At 42.9% G+C, this 25,113-nt stretch overlaps 3 protein-coding genes across 3 annotated transcripts in view; 2 read left to right on the top strand and 1 right to left on the bottom strand.

Moving 5' to 3' along the window:
• Window positions 1–67: 67 nt before the first annotated feature.
• On the top strand, window positions 68–17,563 carry LOC109464462 (collagen alpha-2(IV) chain-like). Its single transcript, XM_019761452.1, has 30 exons — window positions 68–106; window positions 385–438; window positions 856–918; window positions 1,289–1,491; window positions 1,841–2,017; window positions 2,356–2,484; window positions 2,934–3,112; window positions 3,711–3,795; window positions 4,218–4,336; window positions 4,902–5,079; window positions 5,528–5,725; window positions 5,944–6,069; window positions 6,444–6,542; window positions 7,035–7,193; window positions 7,637–7,807; window positions 8,122–8,265; window positions 8,920–9,051; window positions 9,792–9,973; window positions 10,198–10,261; window positions 10,656–10,838; window positions 11,233–11,412; window positions 11,767–11,889; window positions 12,230–12,343; window positions 12,595–12,855; window positions 13,250–13,399; window positions 13,766–13,882; window positions 14,332–14,523; window positions 14,729–14,870; window positions 15,300–15,444; window positions 15,965–17,563. Exons 3-30 carry the CDS (start codon window positions 872–874, stop codon window positions 16,220–16,222), a joined length of 4,257 nt encoding a protein of 1,418 aa, XP_019617011.1. The 5' UTR covers window positions 68–106; window positions 385–438; window positions 856–871; the 3' UTR covers window positions 16,223–17,563.
• Window positions 17,564–17,734: 171 nt separating this feature from the next.
• On the bottom strand, window positions 17,735–22,817 carry LOC109464463 (nucleoporin seh1-like). The gene is made up of 12 exons (XM_019761453.1): window positions 22,598–22,817; window positions 22,434–22,484; window positions 22,040–22,145; window positions 21,601–21,644; window positions 21,252–21,332; window positions 20,924–21,001; window positions 20,378–20,430; window positions 20,121–20,213; window positions 19,570–19,710; window positions 19,233–19,320; window positions 19,017–19,095; window positions 17,735–18,467 (listed from the first exon to the last, which is right to left on the bottom strand). Exons 1-12 carry the CDS (start codon window positions 22,706–22,708, stop codon window positions 18,289–18,291), a joined length of 1,104 nt encoding a protein of 367 aa, XP_019617012.1. The 5' UTR covers window positions 22,709–22,817; the 3' UTR covers window positions 17,735–18,288.
• A 225-nt stretch (window positions 22,818–23,042) lies between these two features.
• The window catches only part of LOC109464478 (elongator complex protein 2-like), a 12,483-nt gene continuing 10,412 nt past the window's right edge, over window positions 23,043–25,113 (top strand). The window contains exons 1-5 of the mRNA XM_019761477.1: window positions 23,043–23,201; window positions 23,700–23,790; window positions 24,111–24,181; window positions 24,377–24,533; window positions 24,914–25,113. The exon at window positions 24,914–25,113 is cut by the window's right edge and continues 13 nt beyond it. Coding sequence (XP_019617036.1) covers window positions 23,067–23,201; window positions 23,700–23,790; window positions 24,111–24,181; window positions 24,377–24,533; window positions 24,914–25,113 — 654 coding nt within the window. The 5' untranslated portion in view covers window positions 23,043–23,066. The remainder of the gene's footprint in view (window positions 23,202–23,699; window positions 23,791–24,110; window positions 24,182–24,376; window positions 24,534–24,913) is intronic.

Below are 25,113 nucleotides of genomic sequence, written 5' to 3' on the forward strand. Positions count from 1 at the left end.
ACAGTTACATGTTTTGTGAAGTTGTTTTGATGTTGTAATGTTTTTTTTCCACTTTCCTCAGGGTCCACCTGGACCAGCTGGTTCACCTGGCTTCCCAGGAGGCAAGGTATGTCATCATCATCATCATCATGGTTATCTGGTTGAAATATGTTAAGTGTATATGTCCAGGTGTAAATCACCTTGGAATACCTTGTCTTGCTCCAAAATGATGTAGGAAAACACATCAGACAAGGTGAACAGGTTGATGTTAAAACACAAGTTAATGTCTCCTTAATCATTACACAACATGGTAACGTTAATCCTAACACTACATACTTCTCTTATTTGTATCAAAGTTATGCCTGGATGGTGAAAGAAGACATTAACTCTGTTTCTACTCAACAGGGTTATCCTGGAGACCCCGGACGCCCCGGCTCACCCGGTGTTCCCGGACCTAAGGTGAGTCAGCGAGGCACCAGTTTTTGCTGTTTGTGATAACATGGAAACACTTCCATTTGGTATGAAGTACGAACAATTGACCAATGTAGCTGGGAAGAGAATTGGGCCTGATAACAGTACATGAAAGATATCCGTACTGGTGTCATTGATAATTTGTAAAACTTAACATTCTCACAGGAAAAAAGATGTTCTATCATACACTTACCGGTAGTGGTTCTATCATACACTTCCTGGTATTCTCAACTTACATCACAGCCAATGCAATTACACACATTGATCGATATTTTTCGTTGTGTAATTTACTTGACATGACTTAGGCATTATATACAAGACTTAGTAACACCATGTTATTGAGAAAACAACTACTGTAGTGAGTAGCAGTAAAGACAGGTTCTAACTCCTTGTTGATCTTTGCAGGGTAATCCAGGTGAAAATGGTTATCCCGGAGCACCTGGCCCACCTGGCAGCCCTGCACCTGGGGTAAGGGATATTGCTCACCTTCGGAAAAGTCTTATCCTTTTTGTTAAAGAGGTTCATCAGTCACATACATGTATAGACGTTCATCAATCAGTGACTGTTTTGAAAGGTAGCAAACACGTAACCCCAAATTATCGGCCCCAAATTGTATGTCTCGATCACGAAGTGACCTAGTGTCACGAGAACATGAGACTAGATCTTATCCGTTTTGTTTCAAGGCTAATCTTTTGTTGTTTGTTCTTAGTATTAACCACTTTTTCCTTGTTCTATGATCTACTTGTATGAAGTCACACATGAAAAAGTGACTCAGTAAAGCCTTGCTTTAATATTAATAATGATGGAATTATTAATGTATCGGTGTATTACCCTGTAGTTCACTGGAACAGCTGGCCCACCCGGCCCCCCTGGTCCACCTGGACTGCCCGGCCCTACAGGAGCTAAAGGTTACCCTGGAGACAATGGAGGAAGTGGGCCCAGAGGACCACAGGGAGACCCGGGACCCGGAGGTCTACCCCGGGGCGCCCGGATCAGCCGGTCCTGTCGGAGTGGGCAGGAAGGGAGAGCCTGGTGCTCCAGGTACAAAAGCAGCACAATTATTATATAACACGGCATGACAAAACATAACTTCAAAACTTAGACAATATTTTTTTGTCTGATTAATATAATGCAATGCAATGACATTGAGGATGTGAAAAATGGAAAGAGTTAATATGAATTTCCAAAGACGTTTGAGATCTCAACAAGTAGACAACTCTAACCAAACACACACAGAGGTCTCTTTCAACTTGTATGACAGACCAGCTCATTTGGTGGCGTAACACTTGATTACAGAAGGTAGAAGTTAAGGTTTTAGAAAGGTCACTACTTGACGAGTCCCTTGTGAATGGAATGTGGGGAAGACTAATAATTTGGTTCCTTGTTGCAGGTATACCCGGTAAGATGGGTCCCCAGGGTCCTGCAGGATTCCCTGGTGGCAAGGGAGAGCGTGGTATTCCCGGCCGCCCCGGAGCCAGCGTGGGTGTCATACCAGGCATGGACGGAGCCCCGGGAACCCCGGGTGGACCTGGACCCAAGGGTGACCCTGGCTTCCCCGGAGCACCAGGTGAGGAGGACTGGTGCACACTAAAGCCCAGTTTACATGGATTGTTAAAAAAAGCAATCATACTCTCCAGAAGTAGAACTAGAAAAGGCAATGAATTGGCAACTTGACAGCTGAGTTGGTACCATGTACCAGTCAACACTTGGCTTGGTTTGGTTTGGTTTATTACGATCAGTTCAGTTTTTGAAAATCGACTTGCATGTACATTCAACTATGTCACATGAACAATCTCCATTCATGGGTGACGGAAACACAGCAGTTATGTTTTGACCCCACCTCCCAAGATTAAGAGTATGTGAAGGTTATATTTTTGCTGTAACTTGGATCTCTTGTACTTGCAGGTGAACCTGGTAGAACAACTGGCATTGGCCCCATCCCTGGTCCCCAGGGTCCCCCAGGACCCCCTGGTATTCCCGGAGGCAATGGGGAACCCGGCAGGCCTGGAGGTCCCGGCTTCCCTGGTGCTAAAGGTGAGGTTATTTATCTTTTTAGAATCTGAAGATATTGGAAAACTTACCTTTGTTAGGTATATTTGATGCTGCAAGGATGACCATGTGAAGGCCTCCTCATCAGCCTTGTTGATGACTGTAAACGGTATCTAAGTCACGACATCATGTACTGAAGTATCCAGAAGACTAAGCATGAGACAAATGACAATGGATTGACCTGTACGGAGATATACACTGATTTGATCTTTCAACTGTAGTGTAGAGTTAATCTGCTGCTATTTTACAGCCAAGAACAGTTATGTATATATTTGATGCCATTGGATCATTTCAGAAGATGTTAAATTCTGCTTGTAAGACATGTGTAAATTGTTTGTGACAGAAGCTGTGTTGGCCCTTAGCTTTAAAAAAAAATGCTTCATTTGTAGGGTCTGGCTTCGAGTTTAACCTTGTGGTATTGTTTGTGGTATCAGGTGAGCGTGGAGGCAATTGTTTTGCCTGTCCTGGTGGGCAGAAGGGAGAGCGTGGTGACACAGGTGCACAGGGACCACCTGGCGGAGTCACGGCACCTGGACGTCCAGGCACACCTGGCCTGAAGGGAGAGCCTGGAACACCTGGTCTGCCTGGAACACCTGGAACACAAGGGCCTGAGGTATGGCAGCTTTCTATAAGTAAAATTGATATGGATTTGCCCAAAATAGTTACTCAAGCAACTGGATATAATTTTGGAAATGGTCAGACGGTTCAGGTAGCATCCACTACCTTTCAGCAGTGACACTAGAGAGTTGTCAGAAAAGCAGGTTTATAAGTACAGAGTAATGATTGATATGCAAGTAAGTGAAGATGAATTTTTTAATAGTCCGTACTTATAGTGTCACTGACAAAAGGTAGTGGATGCTACCTGAACCATCTGACCATTTTCAAAATCATATCCAGTCGCTTAAGTAACAGTTTTTGGCATATCTTATTACCTGGACGTCTTAACCTTCATCAACATATGGTGTAAATTTGTTTTGCATATCATAAGCAATATGTTGGTAGGAACAAATGGTTGTATATATACTATATAGTCTACTGTCCATATATCCTTAATGAAGAGAGGGGGTTGAACTTTAATGGCTGTTGCCAGTAGCATATCCAACAAAGCAGACATGCCTCTTGCTCTCTGAACTGTTTGATTTAGGATACAGATGTCCTGTTGTAAGTTTTGTATGCAGACATGTCACAGATGTGTTATTGGTGTTGTGCAGGGTCCCGGTGGTCCTCGCGGGCCTCCTGGGCCACCTGGTATGCCTGGAGATACCTTCGGAGGTGGCGCCATTCCTGGAGCTCCTGGTAGGTCGCAACCAACATTCAGTGTTGTACAGCTGTCAAACTGTTCTCCTTTTTCACACTCATAGGTCATTACTGTAGAATGGTAGTGCTTTCTGTGGAATACTTCTACATGATCATAATTTTTTTAATGTTCATTATGCAAACTTGTCATACCAAGTATCATTCTTAATTTTGCACTTCACTGGAGCCACATACTTGTTTTGTCTTCTGAGTACAGCTCACATTCTGACAAATTCTATCAGATCTACAAAACTCGTTCTTACAGAAAATTCAAGTTATTACTCCTACAACATTTTATTCTTGAGGAGGTTTGATGGTATCAAATTGATACCATGTACCTCTTCCATGATAAATACTATATTATCAATGTGTTTTTGAACCATTGTTCTTCGGATTGACCAACTGTGTGATGGCGTCCATAGGTGCCAAGGGAGAGCGTGGTGACCCAGGCTTCAACGGTGCCCCCGGTACCCCGGGCTTGGGCGGTGGAGGAGTTGGCCCCCCTGGACCACCTGGTATTCCTGGAGGACCTGGTCCTAAGGTGAGAAATAGACATAACTTCTAGTAATGTATTTTCAATTTGGTGATAATTATACTAGTTGCCATGAAAAATTTTATAATTTCTGTTTGCCAAATGTTCAGTAGGTCAGATTTTTTATTCAAGACTAAATGCAGATTTGATCCTTTCATAGACAGTTAAAGTATCAGGCCCATATGATTGTTAATTTTGTTTTTGTTAAAAGATGAAATCAGGCAAATTGTTGTGAAAAGTCTAGTTGTTTAGTTGCAGAGTTGGATGGCAGTTCCATGCTGCAGTGCTGTCCTTATATATTTGACAGACCAAATCTTTGTCATTGCGATGACGTGTACATGTTGTATTATGAGGTACAGTTCATCTAACAAAGGATGACGTGTTCTTACATATCTTCAATTAACACTGATGTATTAGAAAAACTACAAATGTCTCAAGAATAGAGAAGAAACGTGGAAAGGTTAGATATGATGGAACATAGCGTAGTCTTCCTAGTCCTTATTTGTAACTAATGCACTGTATTAGTCCCAATTAGGGCATGAATATGCAATAAACTTCATTGTCTTTATCTCAGGGTGAGCCCGGCATCCCTGGCAGACCTGGAGGCCCTGGCCGTGATGGAGGTCCCGGTTTAATGGGTCCACCTGGTCCATCACTCGGCGGCGGCCCTGGCTTCCCCGGAATGAAGGGTGAGCCAGGACAGCCTGGTCTTAATGGCCCTCCTGGTATCCCTGGAGCCAAGGGTGAACCTGGTAAGGAACTTCATGATCACCTGATTACATGGTGCCAGTCAATCATTCTGTCAACCTCATTGTTATTGCAAGTAGTTGCCTTCATCAAAAATCAAAATTACTAGTGTTAAATCTACTAGTGTTAATGCTAATGATTAGATATAGGTTAATTTACATCCAAGTTTGGCTCTGATGTCCATAATACAATAGTTTCAGTTTTTTAGTTTTGAATTTAAGTGTGGTCTCTCATTAACTTTGAATGCAACTTTGAATGGTATTGTGTAGATATATTGTACTGTTAAAGACTGTAAGCTTTGGTGTTGGCCTTTCTGTTGGCCACATCTTTTGGTGGCTTCAGCATTACTGAAACTTATACAAAAAGAGAACAACCTTCCCTGTTAGCTAAAGTTAGTCTTCACCACACGTTTGTTAAACATGCGCTAATATTATTTTTATCATTGTTCCTCAGGTGATGCTTTCATTGGACAAACCCGTCCCGGTGAGCCTGGCCCGCCCGGCCCTGTTGGTCTCCCCGGTGGCCCTGGCTTCCAGGGAGAGCCTGGCAACCCTGGTGCCCCCGGAAACCCTGGTGGTCCCGGATTTCCTGGACCTAAGGGAGAGCCTGGTATTCCTGGACGGCCTGGGAGCGCTATCCCTGGTCCTGTTGGTAAGTCTATGCCCTTTACTCCTTCTTTTGTCATCCTTAAATGAATTGAAGCATATATCTACTAGTGCAATGTGGCTTTGATAATGTATAAATGACATGTTTAAAGAATGTGTAGACAATAGTAACAGTATCTACCAAGATGAACAAAATACATGGCCCACTAGGTGATACATTGTCTAGTATTGGTTGTTGAAGGATTTTCCACCCTCCCTCTTCAGGTCTGACTGGACCACGAGGTGACCCTGGCCTGCCCGGCCTGCCTGGCCCGAGAGGAGACCCTGGTCTGCCTGGCCGCCCTGGAGGAGGAGGACTTCCTGGAGGCAAGGGAGAACCTGGAAACCCAGGTGAGTGTCTGGCCTGCTGGTTTGTACTCCCCAAGATGCTTTTACAGATGGCATCAGTAAGTTAAAAGCCTTACGATGGTACACCTCTCTCAGCTCTTAAAGAACAAAAAGGGTTACTTAGAGGGATTTGTAACTGCAATTTTCCAACACGAAGACATGGAATAAATTTGTGAAGTTCTTGTCCTTGTGAGAGACAGCATTAGTAAGTTTAAAGCCTTATGATGGTACACTACCCTCAGCTCTTTGAGAACAGAAGGGGGCTACATAGAGGGTTTTGTAACTGCAATTTTCTGACACTAAGACATGGAATACATTTTGAAGTTCTTGTCCTAGAGAGTCTGCTCATTTCTAACCTTGTTGTCATGTTTGTGTAGCTATTGGAGGTGGAGTTGGTCCTCAGGGTCTCCCCGGCCCACCCGGCCTGAACGGAGGGCCAGGTCCTCGTGGAGATGACGGCATTCCTGGTGGCCCAGGTCAGTCAGTTTATTTTATTTTATTCAATTTTCACAGCATCAGAAAGCTAATTCAAGGTAATAGGGTTGAAACAGTCAAACACCATCTTTTGTCACTAAGTCAGAAACCACCAATGCTTGAGACGAGCTTGCTGTACACAACATAGAGATAGATAGGTATTATATTTTATTCAACATGGATTTGTGAGCATCAGATAGCAAGCACAAATGTTCTTATAAGATCTTTTGCTCAAGAACATAAAACATACAAAATACAGGTTGAAATAATCATTAGATGGATAGTTGTCATCATGTCATGCTCAAGATTTACTTTGCATTTTGGTCAGTTAATTCATGGCTTTGCCAAACAAGTACAATTTAAGAGATGTGTATAAAGATTTGTATGGTAAATGCTTCATCAAAAACTGTCAACAGCTTTCATATACAGAGACTATCATTTAGAGAAAGTTTGTGTAAGTCTTAAGTAAGAATGTTCCAATCTTTCCCCTCCAGGTATTCCTGGTCCCCCTGGTAACATCGGCTTCCCTGGCCTGAAGGGAGAGCCTGGACGTCCTGGTTTGTTTGGTCGTAAGGGTGAGCCTGGTGACTCTGTGGGGAGTGCTGTGGGGCCGATGGGAGCACCTGGTGCTGTTGGTGCACCTGGCATCCCAGGTCAGGAAATGTTTGCGCTATGATTTCATTTTCAAGCATCAGCATTATACTAGGCATCATTTACATCATCATGTGTAAGGGGTAGATCAAGACCGACTTAGCTATGTAATGTAGAGGCCAAGAGAAGAAAGAACTGTAATAAAGAAACACAAACCAGTATGGGGTAGCAGAGAAGGATAGCCTGATGTGCCTTGAAAGGAGCCATGGGAGAAACTAGTCTGGTCATAGTTATCTTTTTGTTTTATTTCTTAGTGTTAAGCTGCTTAAAGTATAATTATCTGCACTCTTGCACCACGTATATGAAGCAGAGGAGACAAGGGAGTGAGCTTGGTAAAAGTTTACTGTTGTGAACGAAAGTTTGATCATAGTTACATGTTTGGCTTATTTCTTAGTGTTAAGATGCTTAGAATCTAATTGACTGTACTGTTGTGATCTTTACTCAGGTGGACCCGGCCTGAAGGGAGAGGCAGGTACCCCTGGTGCCCCCGGTCTCGGAGGGCGTCCAGGCTTCCCTGGAGAACCCGGCCTGCCCGGCCCACGTGGTTTCGATGGCCCACCTGGTCAACCTGGTCCTGGTGGTGGTGACGGTATCCCTGGTAACCCCGGAGGCCCAGGTCTGTAGGGGTTTGTTTGTACTGGATTGTGTGCACTTGTCACCAACAAAACGATTTTTGAGGAAAAACTTGACTCATCAGATTTGTAGTTTCCTTGATATCCTTTAATTTTGCGATGCTGTAACTTTTCTCATTTTCTAGTAGACGCTTTTATGTCAGCAGCAGCAGGTACATTCCTAAGGCATTGCCATAAGCTCTAGAGGAAATAATGTGTTCTCTTTTACCCAAGGAAGCTTTGGAAACGGAGATAATTGCATAATAATCAAGTATGTTGTAATGTACTTATTGCTGTCTCTAACTTCACTTATAACCAGGTCCAAAGGGTGACGCTGGTTTGCCTGGCTTGCCTGGTCCTGCTGGCCCACCGGGTCCACCCTCCGGCCTGTCCCTTCCCGGACCCCCTGGTGATCGAGGTTTTGATGGCAGACCTGGTGGACCCGGCACACCCGGACCTAAGGGTATGTACGGCATGCTGGAGGGGTATCAAACACAAGAGGAGGGAAATAAATTTGCAATTGGGAGGATAAGGTGAAAAAAATATTCCATATCAAGCAATCAAAACTGTATGGTATGGAGACAGCACTATGTTCTCACATAGTGTTATGGCTAAAATTATCGGAAAATAGGGGTGTAGAAATATAGGGTACCCTGCAGGTATTGATATGGGGGTCTATTCCTGCCACATTTTCTTTATTATTTTGGTTTTTTAAACTAACTCTAGCTGAACAGTTGTCCAAGGAGCCAACTGCAACCAGGTGAGGTAAGAAGTGTTCAGCATCGCCTTAAGCTTGGTGCAAATGCTTGGTTGACTTTTAGCTGTAATTCTGCTTATACTGCAATTATCTTAGAATTAAACTCAAAGGACTTCCTACACAGAAAATATCTTAATTTCTAACATTTTAAGCGCAATATTAACCATCTTTCGAATCATTGCAAGCAAAAAAAGGGTAAAAATATACATCTGTTTGTATAATGAGACATTTTCCACATTCTGAAGCTGACTACAGAGGGAGATCTGCAGTTCTATCACGAGTATTGTGAGACAGGTAAACAGGTGGTGAGGTGTAGTTAATTAAGTTGTAATAAAATTGGTGTGACCTGAAATTCTACAGGTGAGCGTGGAGACCCCGGCCTTCCCGGCGCCCCCGGTCTACCCGGCCCACCGGCCCCGGCTATCTCAGGCGTGAAGGGAGAGAGAGGAAACCCAGGTTTACCTGGTTTGCAGGGTCGTCCCGGCACCTCCGGTTGGTAGAATCCCTGTATTTACACCATGTCACTTTCTTATCGTCCTGATGTTGTAGGTCCGCCCGGTGTGCCTGGACTTCCAGGCCCCATGGGACCCCCTGGGCCAGCTTCTCAGGGGCCACAGTTTGCTCCCAAAGGCGAACGAGGAAATCCTGGGAGGCCCGGTTTACCCGGCCGCCCGGGTACTCCTGGTCAGTATGACGTGAATGGGCCGTTTGCAAGAAACACGCAACGCCTAGAGAAGCTTTAAAAAGTGCTTAAACCAAAAAAAGTACAAATGCCTTGCTACTAAAATGCATTGCCAATAAAAGTGCAAGTCTTCTAGTTGCTTAAAACACTAGCTAACTAGAAAAAACAACGGCAAATATATTACCAAAGAAAGCACGAGTCTCCTAAATGCCTCAAACAGCTGAAACTTACTTTGCTGCATTAAAAATACTGTGGATGCTGGTAAAAGTGCTAACTTTTAAAAATCCTACTAGTAACAGTTAATAGTATCATCAGGTTGGTAAATCACTGGGTACTAAGGTTCTTTGTACAGAATTACTCAAGTACTGGTTGTGCACAAAGAGCCATAATGCCCATTCATCTAGTGACCTTTTGATTATTCCTAATTTTTTAACATTTAAAATGCAAAATTAAAATCCCATGCTTTTGCAACTTTATCTTGCTTTCCTCAGAACTGAAAGAATGTCAAAGATGGTGTCTTTAAACTTTTTGCTGTGAAATTCTCCCCTAGGTCCTCCCGGTGGTTTGGGACCCCCTGGTGACATGGGTCGTCAGGGATCCCCTGGTCTGCCCGGTGCGCCTGGCGAGCCTGGCGCTGGAGTTGGAATTCCCGGACCTCCTGGACGACCAGGCGGCCCTGGCCCACGTGGTGACGACGGCTTCAACGGTGGCCCTGGTGGCAAGGGAGAGCGGGTAGGGGACAACTGTCTATTATTTGACTTGTCTGACTTTTTCCGAAAATAGTTTCATCAGGCTGGTAAAGTATAGGATATAAGGGTTTTCTTCTTCACAACCAAGTATCCGTACCTTGCTTATGTTTTGGTGTCTCTCATCAGACACCTTCTTCAGAGCTTCTGACTGGAGGTCTGCTTCTCACTGCTATATGCTGTTAATACTATATGCTTTGGATTTTCTAGGGTGATCCTGGTTTGCCTGGAAGACCTGGTGGCCCTGGACCTCCTGGTTTCCCTGGAGCTAAAGGTACGTCTTCAAACAAAATTATTTGTGGGAATTTACTGCATACCTTCTACAGTCATAGATAACATAAAGGCATGTATCAGCTCCTATGAAACATGATACAGTCATCAATGGGTTCTAAATGATGATTCCTGATAATAACAATAAGATAATCTCATACCTCTGCAAACCTGCTTTTCTGACAATTCTCCGGTGTCACTGACAGAAGGAAGTGGATGGTACCTGAAACATCTGGCCATTTCCAAAATCCTATCCATTTGTTGAGTAACTGTCTGTCAGCTCAATCTTATTTTATGGATGTCTAACCTTCACCGACGTCAATGTCATCTTTGTATATTATAGCAGGACAAGATGTAGGTGAGACAGACATGTTACACCTTTATCCTTGCCTGTGCAGGTGAAAGCGGAGCAGCAGTTGGACTACCCGGACCCTCTGGTCTGGACGGCCCCCCTGGTGAAAACGGCGGGCCTGGCTTCCCGGGTGCTAAGGGTGAACCAGGTAACCCTGGTCTGCCCGGCCCACCTGGCATACCTGGCAAGGATATGGGGTCTGGTATCCCTGGCCCACCTGGTCCCAGAGGTATGTTTTATTTAGTTTGGTTTATTTCAAATAAACAACTGACAGCCCACAGGCTTATTTGTGTGTTCCTATATTCATGCATAAGGAAATATAACTTTCTACAAGTTAAACAATGGTACTATCTTAAACTGACCAATACATTCAATTGTTAACTTATTAGTCAACATTTATGGTAATAAAAACTTAATTACATGTGGATCTACAAGATGTGAAAGGATGAATAGGGGAAGACATACCCTACATGTAGTGGTTGTGCTTGAATGATCTGGAATTGAAATGGTTTAGTTATTTTAATTTATGTTGTGCCTTTCGGATATAACTTGAAATGTAGTAAAGGTGCAGTCGTACATCAGATATTCATCAAGTTGTTCGTCCTGGTAACTTTTTTCCACAGGTTTTGACGGAGCTCCTGGCCCGAAGGGTGACCCTGGTTTCGGAGGCGGTCCTGGTCTGCCGGGTCCTGCCGGTCCTCCTGGTGGTAATGGCGGTCCTGGTCGAAAGGGAGACCCCGGATTCTCCGGAAGAAATGGACAACCTGGTCCTCCTGGACCCCCCGGTCCCCCTGGACCTCCAGGTAATGGGTCTTGTAGTACAGGTTATAAACAATGTGCTGTATATGTAGGCTAAATAGTACTGATTCAAGCACAAATGAAGGCTAATACTGATTCCAAACTGGTTTGACGACGACATCTTTCTCAAAGTTTTCTCAAACTCTTCATATATATGTTTGCACATGTGTACTTCCATTCGGGTTACCAGGAACTATTCCTCGAATACTTGTGTTACTGTGAGAACATCCCGGATGATGATGAAGAACATCCACCCAAGTAACATTAAGTCTTATAAAACACGAAACATGGGTGCACATGGGGACTTGGGTAATAAAATTCAAGTATACCCAGACTGACGTTTGCCGTGTTGTATGCAGGTGATGCTGCAGGCGGTCGCGTCGGCCCGCCCGGTCCTCCTGGTTTCCCCGGAGAGAGAGGACAGAACGGCTTGCCCGGTACTGACGGTCTTCCTGGGGGCCCTGGTCCCAAAGGTGACCCAGGTGAGTGTCAGTCAGCCACAGTATAGATTTAAAGAGTAATACATGTGGAGCGTCATGGGGCAATCTAATTGGCCCAGCAACAAATTGTATGTTTGTAATAGTAAACTACACATATATCAAATTTGTCACATAAAGGGTTTGTTTAAAATGTTAACTTCTAGTCATAATTGATTGGAAGGAAGTTACCATTTCATGTGCATTTTGTATAGTCACAGCCCCAGTTGTATCCACTGCCCTATGATAACAGAATACAGGCATTGTTTTGTGTCCATTTTGAATGTTGGTAAATGTTAGTGAAGTTAGCCTAAGACATAACCACTGCTGTCCCGTGATTCTGCAGGTTTCGGTGGCGGCGCCGGCCCACCTGGTCCACCTGGTCCTCCTGGCCCTGTGGTTGGCGGAGTGCCTGGACAGAAGGGAGACGCTGGCTTCCCTGGTCGCAACGGTCTGCCAGGTACGTACATGGACATCTTCCTGCTTCTGCACTCTAACTACTGTATGTGGAGAGAACGAATCCTTTGAGTCAACTGAAGTCCTTTGCATGAAAGTCACCCCTTAGTAAGACAGGCATGGTTTGTAGTACAACCTTTATTCAGACCAGTTTCACTCTCTTGTAGACACTCTCCCATCGTGGAAACGTCTAATTTTTTAAAATGAAAGTTACGCCATATTTTATATTCATCTGTTTTCTGTGTTTTTTCTCAGGACCCCAGGGTCCCCCTGGCCCGTCAGGCGGAGACGGTATCCCCGGACAGAAGGGAGAGAGGGGTGACTCTGGCCCAGCTGGAGCTCCTGGTGGGGTTTCCCGACCTGGCCCTGCTGGACTTCAGGGTCCCCCTGGTCCCAACGGCATCCCCGGCGGCCCTGGACCTAAGGGAGAGCCTGGCCTGCCTTCTACGAGCGGCGGTCCTGGTCCCAGAGGTGATCCTGGTGCCCCTGGCGGCCCTGGGCGACCTGGTCCTCCAGGTAAGGTGTTCATGAGATGCTAAGGTGTTAATGAGATGATAAAATGCATCTCATATCCTTGCAAAACAGCTGACCAAACTATTCAATTTGCTACTTTCATCCAGACACTTCCCCCAACAATGGCGCATAAGCCACATCGTCCCACTACATAAAGGTTGGCCTAATTATCAGGTTATTGTCTAAGATTTGACAGTTTTGTAAAAACTTAGCTTACCGTTTGTACTTTTAAAGAGGATTGCCACAGTTTTCTACCCTGACAGCATATCTTTTCCCGCCAATTATTGTCAGTCAAAGATAACTCATTTGTTCGTCAAGAGTGGCAAAATTCCGTCAATAGATGCTAGAAAACTGCAATATGATGAATTGAACGTGATCCTGTGCCTTCTCCCTGCAGGAAACCCTGGTGTGAATGGTCTGAAGGGAGAGCGTGGTGAGCCTGGCCGCTCCTTCGGTGGTGGTGTAGGACCCAGGGGAGACCCTGGTACACCTGGTCAGCCTGGAAACAGGGGTCTGCCTGGCTTACCTGGAGCTGCTGGTCCCCCGGGTAGGTTATGTTTCATGCAGAATCATCACCACATATACGTTGTATATACGTAGAATGAAGATATCTTTTTAGTTACTGACCTGTTCCAGACATGCCTTTTGTCCTCTGTAGCTTTGCTCTCATTAACACAATTCGGTTTCTAGTCACCATTACATGTACTGATACGTTGATTATTTTGGGGCAAGTTTTGGGGATTTCGTAGAAAGTATTATTTTAACCCATGTTATGAAGTGTTCTGTATGGTTGTCAATATAACACCTAAACTGTACCAGAATTTAGAAAAATTGCAGTTTGAAATATCAGCTGTACTTCTCAAGCTAATGTTATGTACAATGTATCATGACTGACTGTTATTGCTTGTTGCAGGTGGTTCTGGTGGCCCTGGACCTCAGGGTGATGATGGACAGCCCGGCTTCCCTGGAGGTGCCGGCCCCCCTGGCGACCCTGGACTGCAGGGGCTCGGCGGTGCTCCCGGCATGCCAGGTCAGCATTCTTTTCTTTACTCTCTCTTTTGACATTTTTTTATTGCATTTTGAAGTACTGGGCAGGGGGGGGGGGTACAAAGACATTTCGTAGAGAACAACAAAACATTCCAGGACGATACTTTAACATTTACTTGGGATCCGAATGACACAGAAACATAAATGAAATCAAGAAGAAACTGAGCAAAAATCAGATCACAAATTGTACCATTAAGATCAACAGAAACTTTGTACATAAAGAAATTAGATCATCTCTAGTCTTAAGTGTAGAAGAAGACAGTAATAATATCATTAGCAATGTCTAGGGAGACATTCTAAATCAAAGGGGACAAAATTTGCAAATAAGGGTTTCAAGGGTTCAAGAACCAAGTGATAGAACCTTGTTGCAGGCAGAGGCTTTGATGTTTTGCAAGTTTCGCACTTGTCTCACCTTCTGTGTGACTCCCACAGGTCCGCGAGGTCCGGATGGTCCACCTGGCCCTCCAGGCCGCTCGGCCGGAGCCGTACCAACTGGCCACCTCCTGACCAGACACAGCCAGACTACCCAGATCCCACAGTGTCCAGAGGGCATGCCCAAACTGTGGGACGGATACAGCTTGTTGTATTTGGAAGGCAACGAAAGGTCACATGGACAAGATCTAGGTAGGTCAAATTTTCTTGAAGTTATGAATTTTGGACATTTCCTAGTCACTGATGATTGTGATGATCGCATTTTGTAGCCTTGACTCAATATCTTGCTTGACTCAATGCCTTGCTTGACTCAATGCCTGTTCAGCAAGGTAGTTGGTTAAGTTGATCTTGTCTTTGATCCCTCAGTGCTCATTGTTTTCTTTCTTGCCCCTCCAAGGTCTGCCTGGTTCCTGTCTGCCCAGATTTAGCACAATGCCGTTCATTTTCTGTAACATCAACAACGTCTGTAACTTCGCCGGCAGAAACGACAAGAGTTACTGGCTGTCTACATCAGCACCCATCCCCATGATGCCTGTCAGGTCAGTTCTGGGAACAGACTGGAGTTAACAAAATAGTGAACATTGTGATAATTGAACTGTGTCAACTTCATATTGTGTCTCTTAATAGGATAGTGAACTAGTGTGTGGATACATTTGCCCTACCAATTGCTGATGCTAGCATGATTGTTGATATTTGTAGGTATAGTAATAAAATTGAGTTCAACTGTTTCCAAAAAACATAGACAAGGCTTATCAAATTTCGACAAGGCTTCTTTTGAGGACCTAGTTGCATTATAGCTGTTGTGACCTTTCAGTTTTTCTGGTAAACATTGTTTGCCCAAAGTGCAGCCACATCTAACTTAAGGCTTTTCTCTTGCAAGATTGTAAAGTCTTTTAAGATGATGGCTTCACACTTAAAGTCAGCAGTGACACAAGTGTTGAACATGAAGTGTGGTTCTTGCTCCACAGAGATGATGCCATCAGACCCTACATCAGTAGGTGTTCTGTGTGCGAGGCCCCGTCCTCTGCCATGGCCGTGCACAGTCAGGAGCTTGTCATCCCAGAGTGCCCGCGTGGATGGAGAGGCCTGTGGATCGGCTACTCCTTCCTGATGGTAAGCTCACAGAGTTCATTGTTAAACATGTGTATGTATAGGTTTATGTATTCCATTGAACCTATTTTAAAATTATTTACACCAAAATTATGTACTGATGCAGATAGTATCGGCATTCGGTTATATAATTATGAACATCTGCACTAGCATTTATACAAAATGAAAGACATGAAAAGAAGTATCATAGTTTCTTCATATTAAATTTCTTGCTACAAGCACTTCAATGGTGTTAAGTCATTGATTGACATAACTTTGAAGGACATTACAATACTGTTTGTGCTGTTGGTGTTGCGAGACAAAACCTTTTGAAAACACATCTGATGTTTGTTTAGTTAGTGTTATAAGGTTTGTTTGTTTGTTTGTTTGAGCCATTCTTTACTCATGCAAGTTTGTTGTAGATTTTGGTGCAGTCAGTGTTAAAAAACACAAAAAAAATGTTGGAAGCACATCTGATGTTTTTTGGTTGGTTGGTGTTTTTTTATGCACATGTGGTGACGGTTGTGTTCCTTTCCCTCCCCAGCACACCGCGGCAGGAGCGGAAGGTGGCGGACAGTCACTCTCGTCTCCTGGCAGCTGTCTGGAGGACTTCCGCGCCACTCCCTTCATCGAGTGCAACGGTGCCCGCGGAACGTGTCACTACTTCGCCAACAAATTTAGCTTCTGGTTGTCCACTATATCACAGAACGAACAATTCGCCGACCCAGTACCAGAGACACTGAAAGCAGGACAGTTACGAACCAGAGTTAGCAGATGCCAGGTGTGCATCAAGAACGTGTAACCGTGGGAGAACTTGTGTATTGGAACTTTATTTTTAACAAAGAGTTGACAAGATTTCAAATGGTGCTTTTGTACAGTGGGTAAGCTCGTACCAATGATTTTAACTATTGCATCCCCAAGTCGCCTCAAGTTTTTTTTATAAGGATCAGGATAGATAAAACGTGTAGGACAATGTAGTAGATAATGATGATGTAACATTAATTTTAGTGCAGCATTTTAGGGTAGTCATATTTTTGCAGAAATTAGCAAGCTGAGGATATATATGTAAGCTCAGTTCACTTTCATGTTTATAACGGATTATGCATTGTGCAAAAGCAGCTGAGAATCTTTGGTTGAAAAGATAACAGTTGCTTCGATATGGGACTTTGCTTTTTGGCAGTATTTTTAGCACTCGCTTGTCTAGGGAATGTAAATGGTTTAAGAAAAAGGCAGTTGTGCCATAGAAAATGGGTAAAATTATACCTACTTAATGGGAAGCCGTTATAGTTATGATTAACTATCCATATGTATGGTGCTTACTAATTCTGTATAAAAATTGCCCTAAAGCAAGAGATTTTGTACAAGCTGACGTTATGTAAAATGTGTGCAGAACTGTGGCAGTCTACCCTGTCCTATGGTGCTATACAATATGTCCCGCCAACTTTCTCAGGATCAGTATATCTAGACACATCTTTTGGACTTCTTTCTTCGTGCTCTCTCTTCTGAAAAAAAAGTTATGATAAAAAAAGCAAGGTGCCAAAGTTTACAATAAAACATTCACAGATAGTCACTTCTTAAATGTTTCATTTGTTCGTATTTTTATACAACAGTCATCTATATTTATATTGTAGCATTATGAGATAACGTTCCATCGTTGTAACCAAGGCTGATGTGTATAATTTACACGATGCGTATCCAGGCTTTCTGTGCCTATTTTTCAAGGCTAGGTGCATGCAAGAAATTCGTCTAGATATCTACAATTGTTCGATGTCCTTATTTTTACAAGCTCTAATCATGTACCAGTACAATCAACTTAGACTAGGATAGGATTTTTATCTCCCACTAATGATATCCTTTGTTAGACTTCCCCGTACTTGAACCCTACCGACCTTAACTGAAGATCAGCTGTAAGTCTGGCCCGTCCTGTGGGTGTTGTGGGCCGCTCCATAGCCATTCCATACGTCTGGCCCACCACAGCCCAGGATCTGTAGATGGTCTGGAGTTAACGTCCATGGGAGGGTGTCTGTAGTTAAAACCCCTCCAACATGTTACACTGTGGAACATTGTTGATGACCAGAGTTTATTGTGTCAGCCCTGTTGTAATAATTTGATTGCATTATCAATAAATCACAATCTTTGTGTAGCTTCTGACTGTGGTGTGCCTTATTCTAAACTAATGTCCCCTTTCACTGTGCAACTATTCAGAAAGAACTACATGTATGCAACTGGCCTGTATTTATCTTCCTAAAAATGCCATAAACCTTTCTTCTATTTGGTTCTTGAAAAAACACATTTATCACTCCAACTGGAAATATCAAAAGTCGTTTTTATTAAGACGCATTCTGGGATTTTTCACAAAAAGTTGAAATACAAGAATTCAACCAGCCTGATGAACATGTACTTTTGTTTATGAGCATTGTGTAATCTAAAGGTATCTAATAATAGTCCCTGATAGAACATAATGCATACATCATGTAGTGTTATAAATATACTATCTTAATAGTTAATGACACTGGAATAGGGATGACTTGTATATGTATACAGCAGTCTACTTGTATACACACACATACTGAAGTACATAATATCCAACTAAGGAAAGTTATACATGGCGCCAGTGGTCTGGCAGGTCCTTTTTTACTACACCCCCTCCCCCCCAATCATCAGTTATGACTTACAAATACTAGTAGTATACATTGAAGTCACCAAGGGTAGCGCAGTCCTACATTCTAAGTTCTGTCTCTTTGATTTCTGGTAACATCAAAAGAAATTTTAGGACACTTCAAAATGACTTCCAAACAAGTGCAGGTACATGTACATGTATCTTCTTTTTTGTATCAGATCTTCTTCCTCCATACATACAAACTGGTGCTAATACCACATGCTGCTCTGTCCGGATCCCCCTTGTTTAAACCCTCTGGATCCCCCAAAGTTGCCCCCAGTGCCGGCCAGGCCCAGCTGGTTCGGTCCCGTGGAGCTGCCTGCTGTATTGGACACTGAGCCGTCCCCACGCAGCACAGAGATGCACTTCCAGTTGTCCAGGTAGTTCGCTGAAGGTTGCAAAGACAGTCAGTATTAACAACTATTGGTCATCAGTGTATACACTATTCCCGCAGTGTTTTATTCCCAGTGCATTGTTACCACACATCCTTGGTCAAGATATTTTGCCCAAGGGAATGGAAAGGTGGTACCCTTAAAGGGTAAAGGGGTGAAAATTGCTGTCTCTGATAGTTCGCTGAAGGTTGAAAAGACAGAGGGCATTAAAGACTCAAGGTCATTAGTATATACACTCTGACAGTAAAGCACCCTGTACTTCACCCTAAGTGTGTAAATCCCAATGTACACAATGCTGTTTGCCATAAGTCTCAGTGCTACTGTTACTTTTGTCAGAGGGATTGGAAAGACAGTATGGGGTGAAATTGGCATTTTTGATTGCCTTGTTGAAACGAACCTCACTACATTCACTTGTGTGCACCAAGGCTTTTCTGACTTGATTTTTCAGTGCAGCATTTTTTTTAATTTGTGAACCAACTAATTAATTTTTGTGGCCTAGTGTTCCATACATGTACATCTTTGCCATACAGACTACCGCTACTAACCTTTCCAGAGCCGCACACACCCGTCATCCCCTGATGATGCCAGGACGGTTCCTGTGATATTCCAGCTCACACGCCACACCTACACAGCAAGACCGGTATTTTTAACTCAACAGTACAACTGGCAATCTCTCTCATCAAAAATATATTAAACCTGTTCATCCAACATACCATTTGCATAAATCTGGACAGGGTTTGTTTCTTGTCACTATTCCTTACCTGAGAGCTGTGTTCATCAAACTGTGCAGCCTGTCTGATTTCAAACTTGCTCATTCCCCCTGGGTTTGCACCAGCATTGGGCTCCTTCCTGCACAGACATCATATTGTTAAACTACTGTACTATATATACACATGTACATGTCAATATAGTCGAATGACATCTGTCTTGGCTGCAATGGCAAAATGTATTTTAAAAAGGTTGCAGACCCCATAGCCCCTATAGACACACACACTCACACACACATATGTACACAATCATGTACCTTCCAACGATTACATGTTGGTTTAGAAAAAAGACAGTAGTAAGTATTGACACTGAGCGATTCTTTGCCCTGACCTGAGACATCTGAGGGTGATGATGCGGACATCCTTGGTGGCGATGGCCAGGAGGTGGTACGACCGGCCCAGGTTTGGTGCGAAGGAAATGTGGTGAACAGCATCAGTTATCGCCATCAATGTTTCCACCTTCTGCCACTTCCTGTAATGTAAGATGGAAATTATTAAAATCTAAGTTTAAAGGTCTAATAGCCTATGTCGGGGCTACACCGCTACATAACAGAATTAAGTGAGGAAATTTGCCTTTCCCAAGGGCATGACTTTAGGTCCATTCAAGCCCATTCTACATCCTGAGTTCACATGTACAAATGTACCTCACTAGCTGTTTAAAATGGGGCCACGTAGATGAGACATGTAGATTGTGGGGTCATGTGGCGTAACGGCAGAGCATTCGGCTAAGAACCAAAAGGTCCCAAGTTAGAATCATGCCATGTCAAAGGCACTTTACACAACCTTCCTCACTTCGCTCAGGTGTTAATGAGTATGCCAGAATGATCATTATGATGATCATGGGCATTAAAAGAAAAACCAAAAAAGATAGATGACACTGACCTGATGTTATCATTGTACTCGTATATCTGAACCTTTCCTCCAGCTGAAGGGTTGGTGTCATCACTGCCGACTGCCAACATGGGCAGGTGAAGTCTGCAACATTTCGGAAAAGTAAATCATTAACATCTTGTGCCATACGTGTATGTAATTTGTGCATTGTACACTAATATTCACATGCTTAGAACAATATATTTTAACAAACATGACAACAACAAAAAATAAACTACTGGTTTAAAGATGGTGAAGCCTTGTTTTACCTTGAAGGGTTCCATGACAGACAACTGCAGCTCATTTTGGTGTTGATCTCATGCTACAGAGGAAAACAAAACACTGATATTCAGTCAAAATCCGTGTCATTTGATTGTTTTATGACACTGACCACTTCAAATTTCAAAGGCACACACTACATGTACGTAGAATTTCAGCTTTGATTGATTAATTGAAATTTTGGACAGTTAATGGCCCATCTAGAGAATCCTGGGACATTTCTAACAACCTTTATCAATGAAAACTATTAGATCAAACTTTAAACCAAAAATGAATGCAGGGGAGGTTATACAAAAATAACCTCTGCAGGACTGTATTGTCACCTGCCATTCTATTGTCCAATTATCACACAGCCACCCCTCATCATTCATCTGTCTGTATAACCGCCCTTTGGCATAACACACTAGCTTCACAGACACACAGCGTGGCGACAGCTGGCTACATTACACCGAACGACTTGTTACACTTAACCTTTGAACATCTAACTCTAAACACTGTTCAAACTATCTAATGATTCATGGCCCTAATGAGTTTACCTGCAGAGACCACTGACTCAGGTTCATTACATCTGGAGCTTCATAGATCCGCACCACTCCATCTGCAGAACAGGTCGCCTACAGGAATGAAAAAAAAATGTTACAAGAAAGATTGATGTTTTTGAAGTTTATGAAACTTCTGATCCCTGGTTTTAAGTTTTTTTGTGGTACTACATTGTGTCCGTTATACTTCCAAAAAAACTCAAATAAAGGGGATTATAAAAAATAAGAAAGTTTTCTCCAGTAACCATCATTCCACAGATAAAAATCATTCTATCATATATATGATATTAACCATACTAATATGAATGTATGTAAGTGTACTCACTAGCTGTAGCCCCATGTGTTTAGGTGCAAACTTGACATCAGTCACCGACGTTCTACTGTCCACCAGGTTAGCTCTCTTTACCTGCACGGTACAGAACAAGTGATTGTTTTGAATGATTATAAACCATTATACACAGATATAAATGGGAATACTAGTAGTATAGCAAGTGACAAAAATCTCTGAACTTTAGGAGGTGTAAGAGAAGTGTCAGTCAAATGACCTTAAGTTATTATGATTATCTTGAAATGACTTACGTGGAAGAAGTAGATGTTTAATATACATCCACACTCATGTCTGTATGTTTGTATGTACATACATGTATGTCTATGAATGTTTGTTACTGTCTTACCCAATGACTCTGTCCTCTTTGTGTGGATGCCAGTGATTCGCCAACTGTAGGGAAAAATTTGTAATGATAAAATGTGGTGCTAGCAGCAACACGTATGAACATGGGAGACTTGTAATCACACTTGTACAGTAATATAGAAGCCATTCTAACCAGCTTTTTCAATGCCACAACATCTTCTGAGACAACCTAGGACCTTATCAACAATCCGTCAATTTGTAGGAGTTCCAAACAAACGCCACCGTTTCTGGATTCCTACAAGAAAAATGGCAGCAATGGTAGGATGACGTAATCTAAGGTCCAGAATGCTTTGCGAATAAGCTTTTTACATGCCCACCACCTAGTAGTAGTGATTTGCAAAGAAAATACTGCATAAAGTAAATGCCCTGATAAGGTTGATACTATGGGGTATAATTCCTGAGAAAATGTTGGAGAGACTTACCGACTTCCTCCCACACTGCAGCTGTGCGATCAAAGGAGCATGACGCCAGGACCTGTCCAAACTCAGGGTGTGCCCAGGTCACCTTCCACACCGAGCCACTGTGGGTCTAACAGCGAGGAACAAAGTATGACAATGGCCTTGTAAGTGTTTGGTTTGCTACAAGAACTACTAGTAGTATGTGCCAGTGCATGTCTACCTGTATGCGTGTATAGCTTAGTCATCATCTTATAAGCTTATGGACACCATATAAATCTTCAATTATTTCATTCATTGTTATTTGGCTGAGGCACCGGGCTCATATAAAAAGTCCAACAAGTATACATGCAAATGTATTAAATTATTTTTTATATGGCATGAAAAAACAAAATGTGGTGATATCCACATATCACGGTACCTTCCAGCTTGATGTACATTGCCAATCTCCGTCGTCTGTCAGATCCCAGACCTACAAGAAATGCATAAGTTGTAAAACAACAATTAAACATACTAGATTTAACTTAAAAGCATCATGAACTGATGACCATAAACAAAGTACCCCCCCTCCCCAAGTACTAGTACCTTTATGGTCTGGTCGCTTGAGCAAGTGGCCATCCTTCGGCCGTGGAAATCGTACGAGACATCGTGGATCAGGTCCTTGTGTTCCGCAGAAATACTGCGAGCGACAAACATGTCTCAAACGCGCCCGAATCACCGCTGTTCAATGCTTTCGGTGCTGTTTTTACGCTAAACGAACGCGCCAAAATGCAGGATATATCACGTAGTTCTCAGAGTAGCGCATGACGGGAAGATAGGAGTACACCATTACCTGTAAAGGGGTGGCGTTGAAATAAGACCTTTTTTTACTGTTCAAAACAAAGAGTCCGCAAACCAAGAGTATAGACAAGTAGAATGAAAACTAGTGTAACATATATTTAGCAATTAACATTTATAGTTTTTTGAAGAGTTTGTAGGAGGAATTGTTTTACAAATTCTATTGGTTACACCTGGTTATAATAGGCTGATCCTGGTTAGTTATTGGGTTAAGAAGATGGCGGCTCACCGTGGAGTGGAAACGTGTTTTATCTCAGCGGCCTGTAACCGCTCTCCCTTCAGCCTGTCGTGGGGAAGGAACGGGCTGATCCTGTACGGGAGCGGCAACCTGGTGGCCGTGTATCAACCCAAGGTAGTGTCACTGGGGAGTTCTCTCGGACAGAGAAACTAGCGATGTGCACACACCGGTCCCAACAACTTTACCTGCACTTCCGGTCTTGTGCATTTATACTGTACAAAACACATAAATAGAGACGCACTTTGATATATTTCTGGTGATGGTGATCTCTTTCACTTATACTGTTTAATAATTATATCAACATTTCGATTGAGTTTTTTTGTAAAAACTGGCACTGGCAATCTGGTTCATGAGACATTCTACATTGCTACTATTGACAAGTGTTTTTCAACTGAAAAGTTTAACATTGTTACTTTCAGTCATTGCAACATTTATAGGTACAAAATTAGCCTCATTATCACACTGCATAAGAAACATTTCCTATATTATATATGGTTGCTTTTCTAACATTATGGCACAGACGAGGTTGATCATAAATTAAACGTTAGAATCAAGTAATGTTTGATGTAACTAGAACATCCATGTGGACTTGTGTATCCTTTGATTCCCTAGAATGGTGAGGAGCCAGGGTCAGTTCTGCAGACCCTCAGTCAGCACACAGCCAAAGTCACCTGTGTCAGGTGGATCCCCAAGAGAAATGGAGGTGGGTGCTTACTTTTTTGGCAACACCTCAGGGATGGTGCCTTTTACTGTGGTATTACAAAAAAAACATATATCACAGCTGGCCTGTCAGTATTTTGAGATGCCCACTCATTCTTCACAAAGCTTCAAGTTTGTAGCCTGGAGTCCAGCCTTGTTAGTCTACTCCCCAAGACCCAGGGAGCAAACAGACTATTAGAAACGTCTGGACTCCAGGCTACCGACTTTCAAGATTTCTATTGAAGAATGCAGCATTGGGTTTAGCATCAATTAAATGTTACAGAAAGTGATCTATTTGGTAACTTTTAAGGTTTTGTGTTGTAGAGCCTTCTGATGAGTTTGTTGTTGGATCAGCTGACAAGACAGCATCACTCTGGAGAAGACAAGACTCAAAGGTAGGTCAACCTTCAGGGTCCAGTTCCTCATTGAAATTTCTTTTTTCAGACTAAAATAAGATACAAAGTGTTGCATGGTGTGTATTTGCTCTGGCTATACATATATTATCAATGTATGCCTTTTTCTTTTTACTCAGTATCAGTTTGTCACTTAGTGTAATGACTACTAATGAGAGATTGTTCTTGTTCCTATAGTTTGAGGTTGTGTCTGTGTTGAGAGGACACAGTGCAGCTGTAACCATTGCTGAAGCCATGTATGTACCGACATCTAAGAAGGACGTGTTCTCCACACTGCTGGTGACCTCGTCTGTGGACTCAACAGTCAGAATATGGGAGAGAAGACAAGAGACTGGTACATCTACAGTAATAACCATATTTATGTATCTGGAGGTCAATTTTGAACTGTTTGTGTTATGATATGGAGAGCTAAAGAACGTCAGTTTTAATGCTGTCTAACTTGGAGAAATGCATATATCACACTTAACAAAGCAGAGCTCAAAGATGACTCCTATGTTTTATTTGGTGCAAACAAGGAGGCTAAATTCAAGTATACAAGTATTTAACCTCTTTGGTGCAAATAATGCCTTGTGATACTTGGGTCTTTCTAGATAGCCAACTGATTATCTGTACAATAGTTCACTAATGAATCAATTAAGGATACTTAATCATTCTAAAGAAATTTTGAAAAATGCATGTTGAACTGTGTCTTCTTGATTTTCCATGTTGTATTAGATGAGGTGACCTGTGTGCAGACTGTGAGTTGTGGGAACAGTTTTGCCCTGGACCTTGCCCTGTCCACCCTCCCCGCCACGTCTGTACCTGTCCTGGCCTGCGGATGGGACGATGACCGAGTCCACCTCTGGGTCAGACAGGGGGAGGACTTCCGAGAAGTAGCCACCCTTAAGGGACACGAAGACTGGGTGCGGGGAGTG

This window comes from Branchiostoma belcheri, unplaced genomic scaffold (assembly GCF_001625305.1).
Source record: "Branchiostoma belcheri isolate BF01 breed outbred unplaced genomic scaffold, Haploidv18h27 scaffold139, whole genome shotgun sequence".
In the NCBI taxonomy this organism is placed as follows: Eukaryota; Metazoa; Chordata; class Leptocardii; order Amphioxiformes; family Branchiostomatidae; genus Branchiostoma; species Branchiostoma belcheri.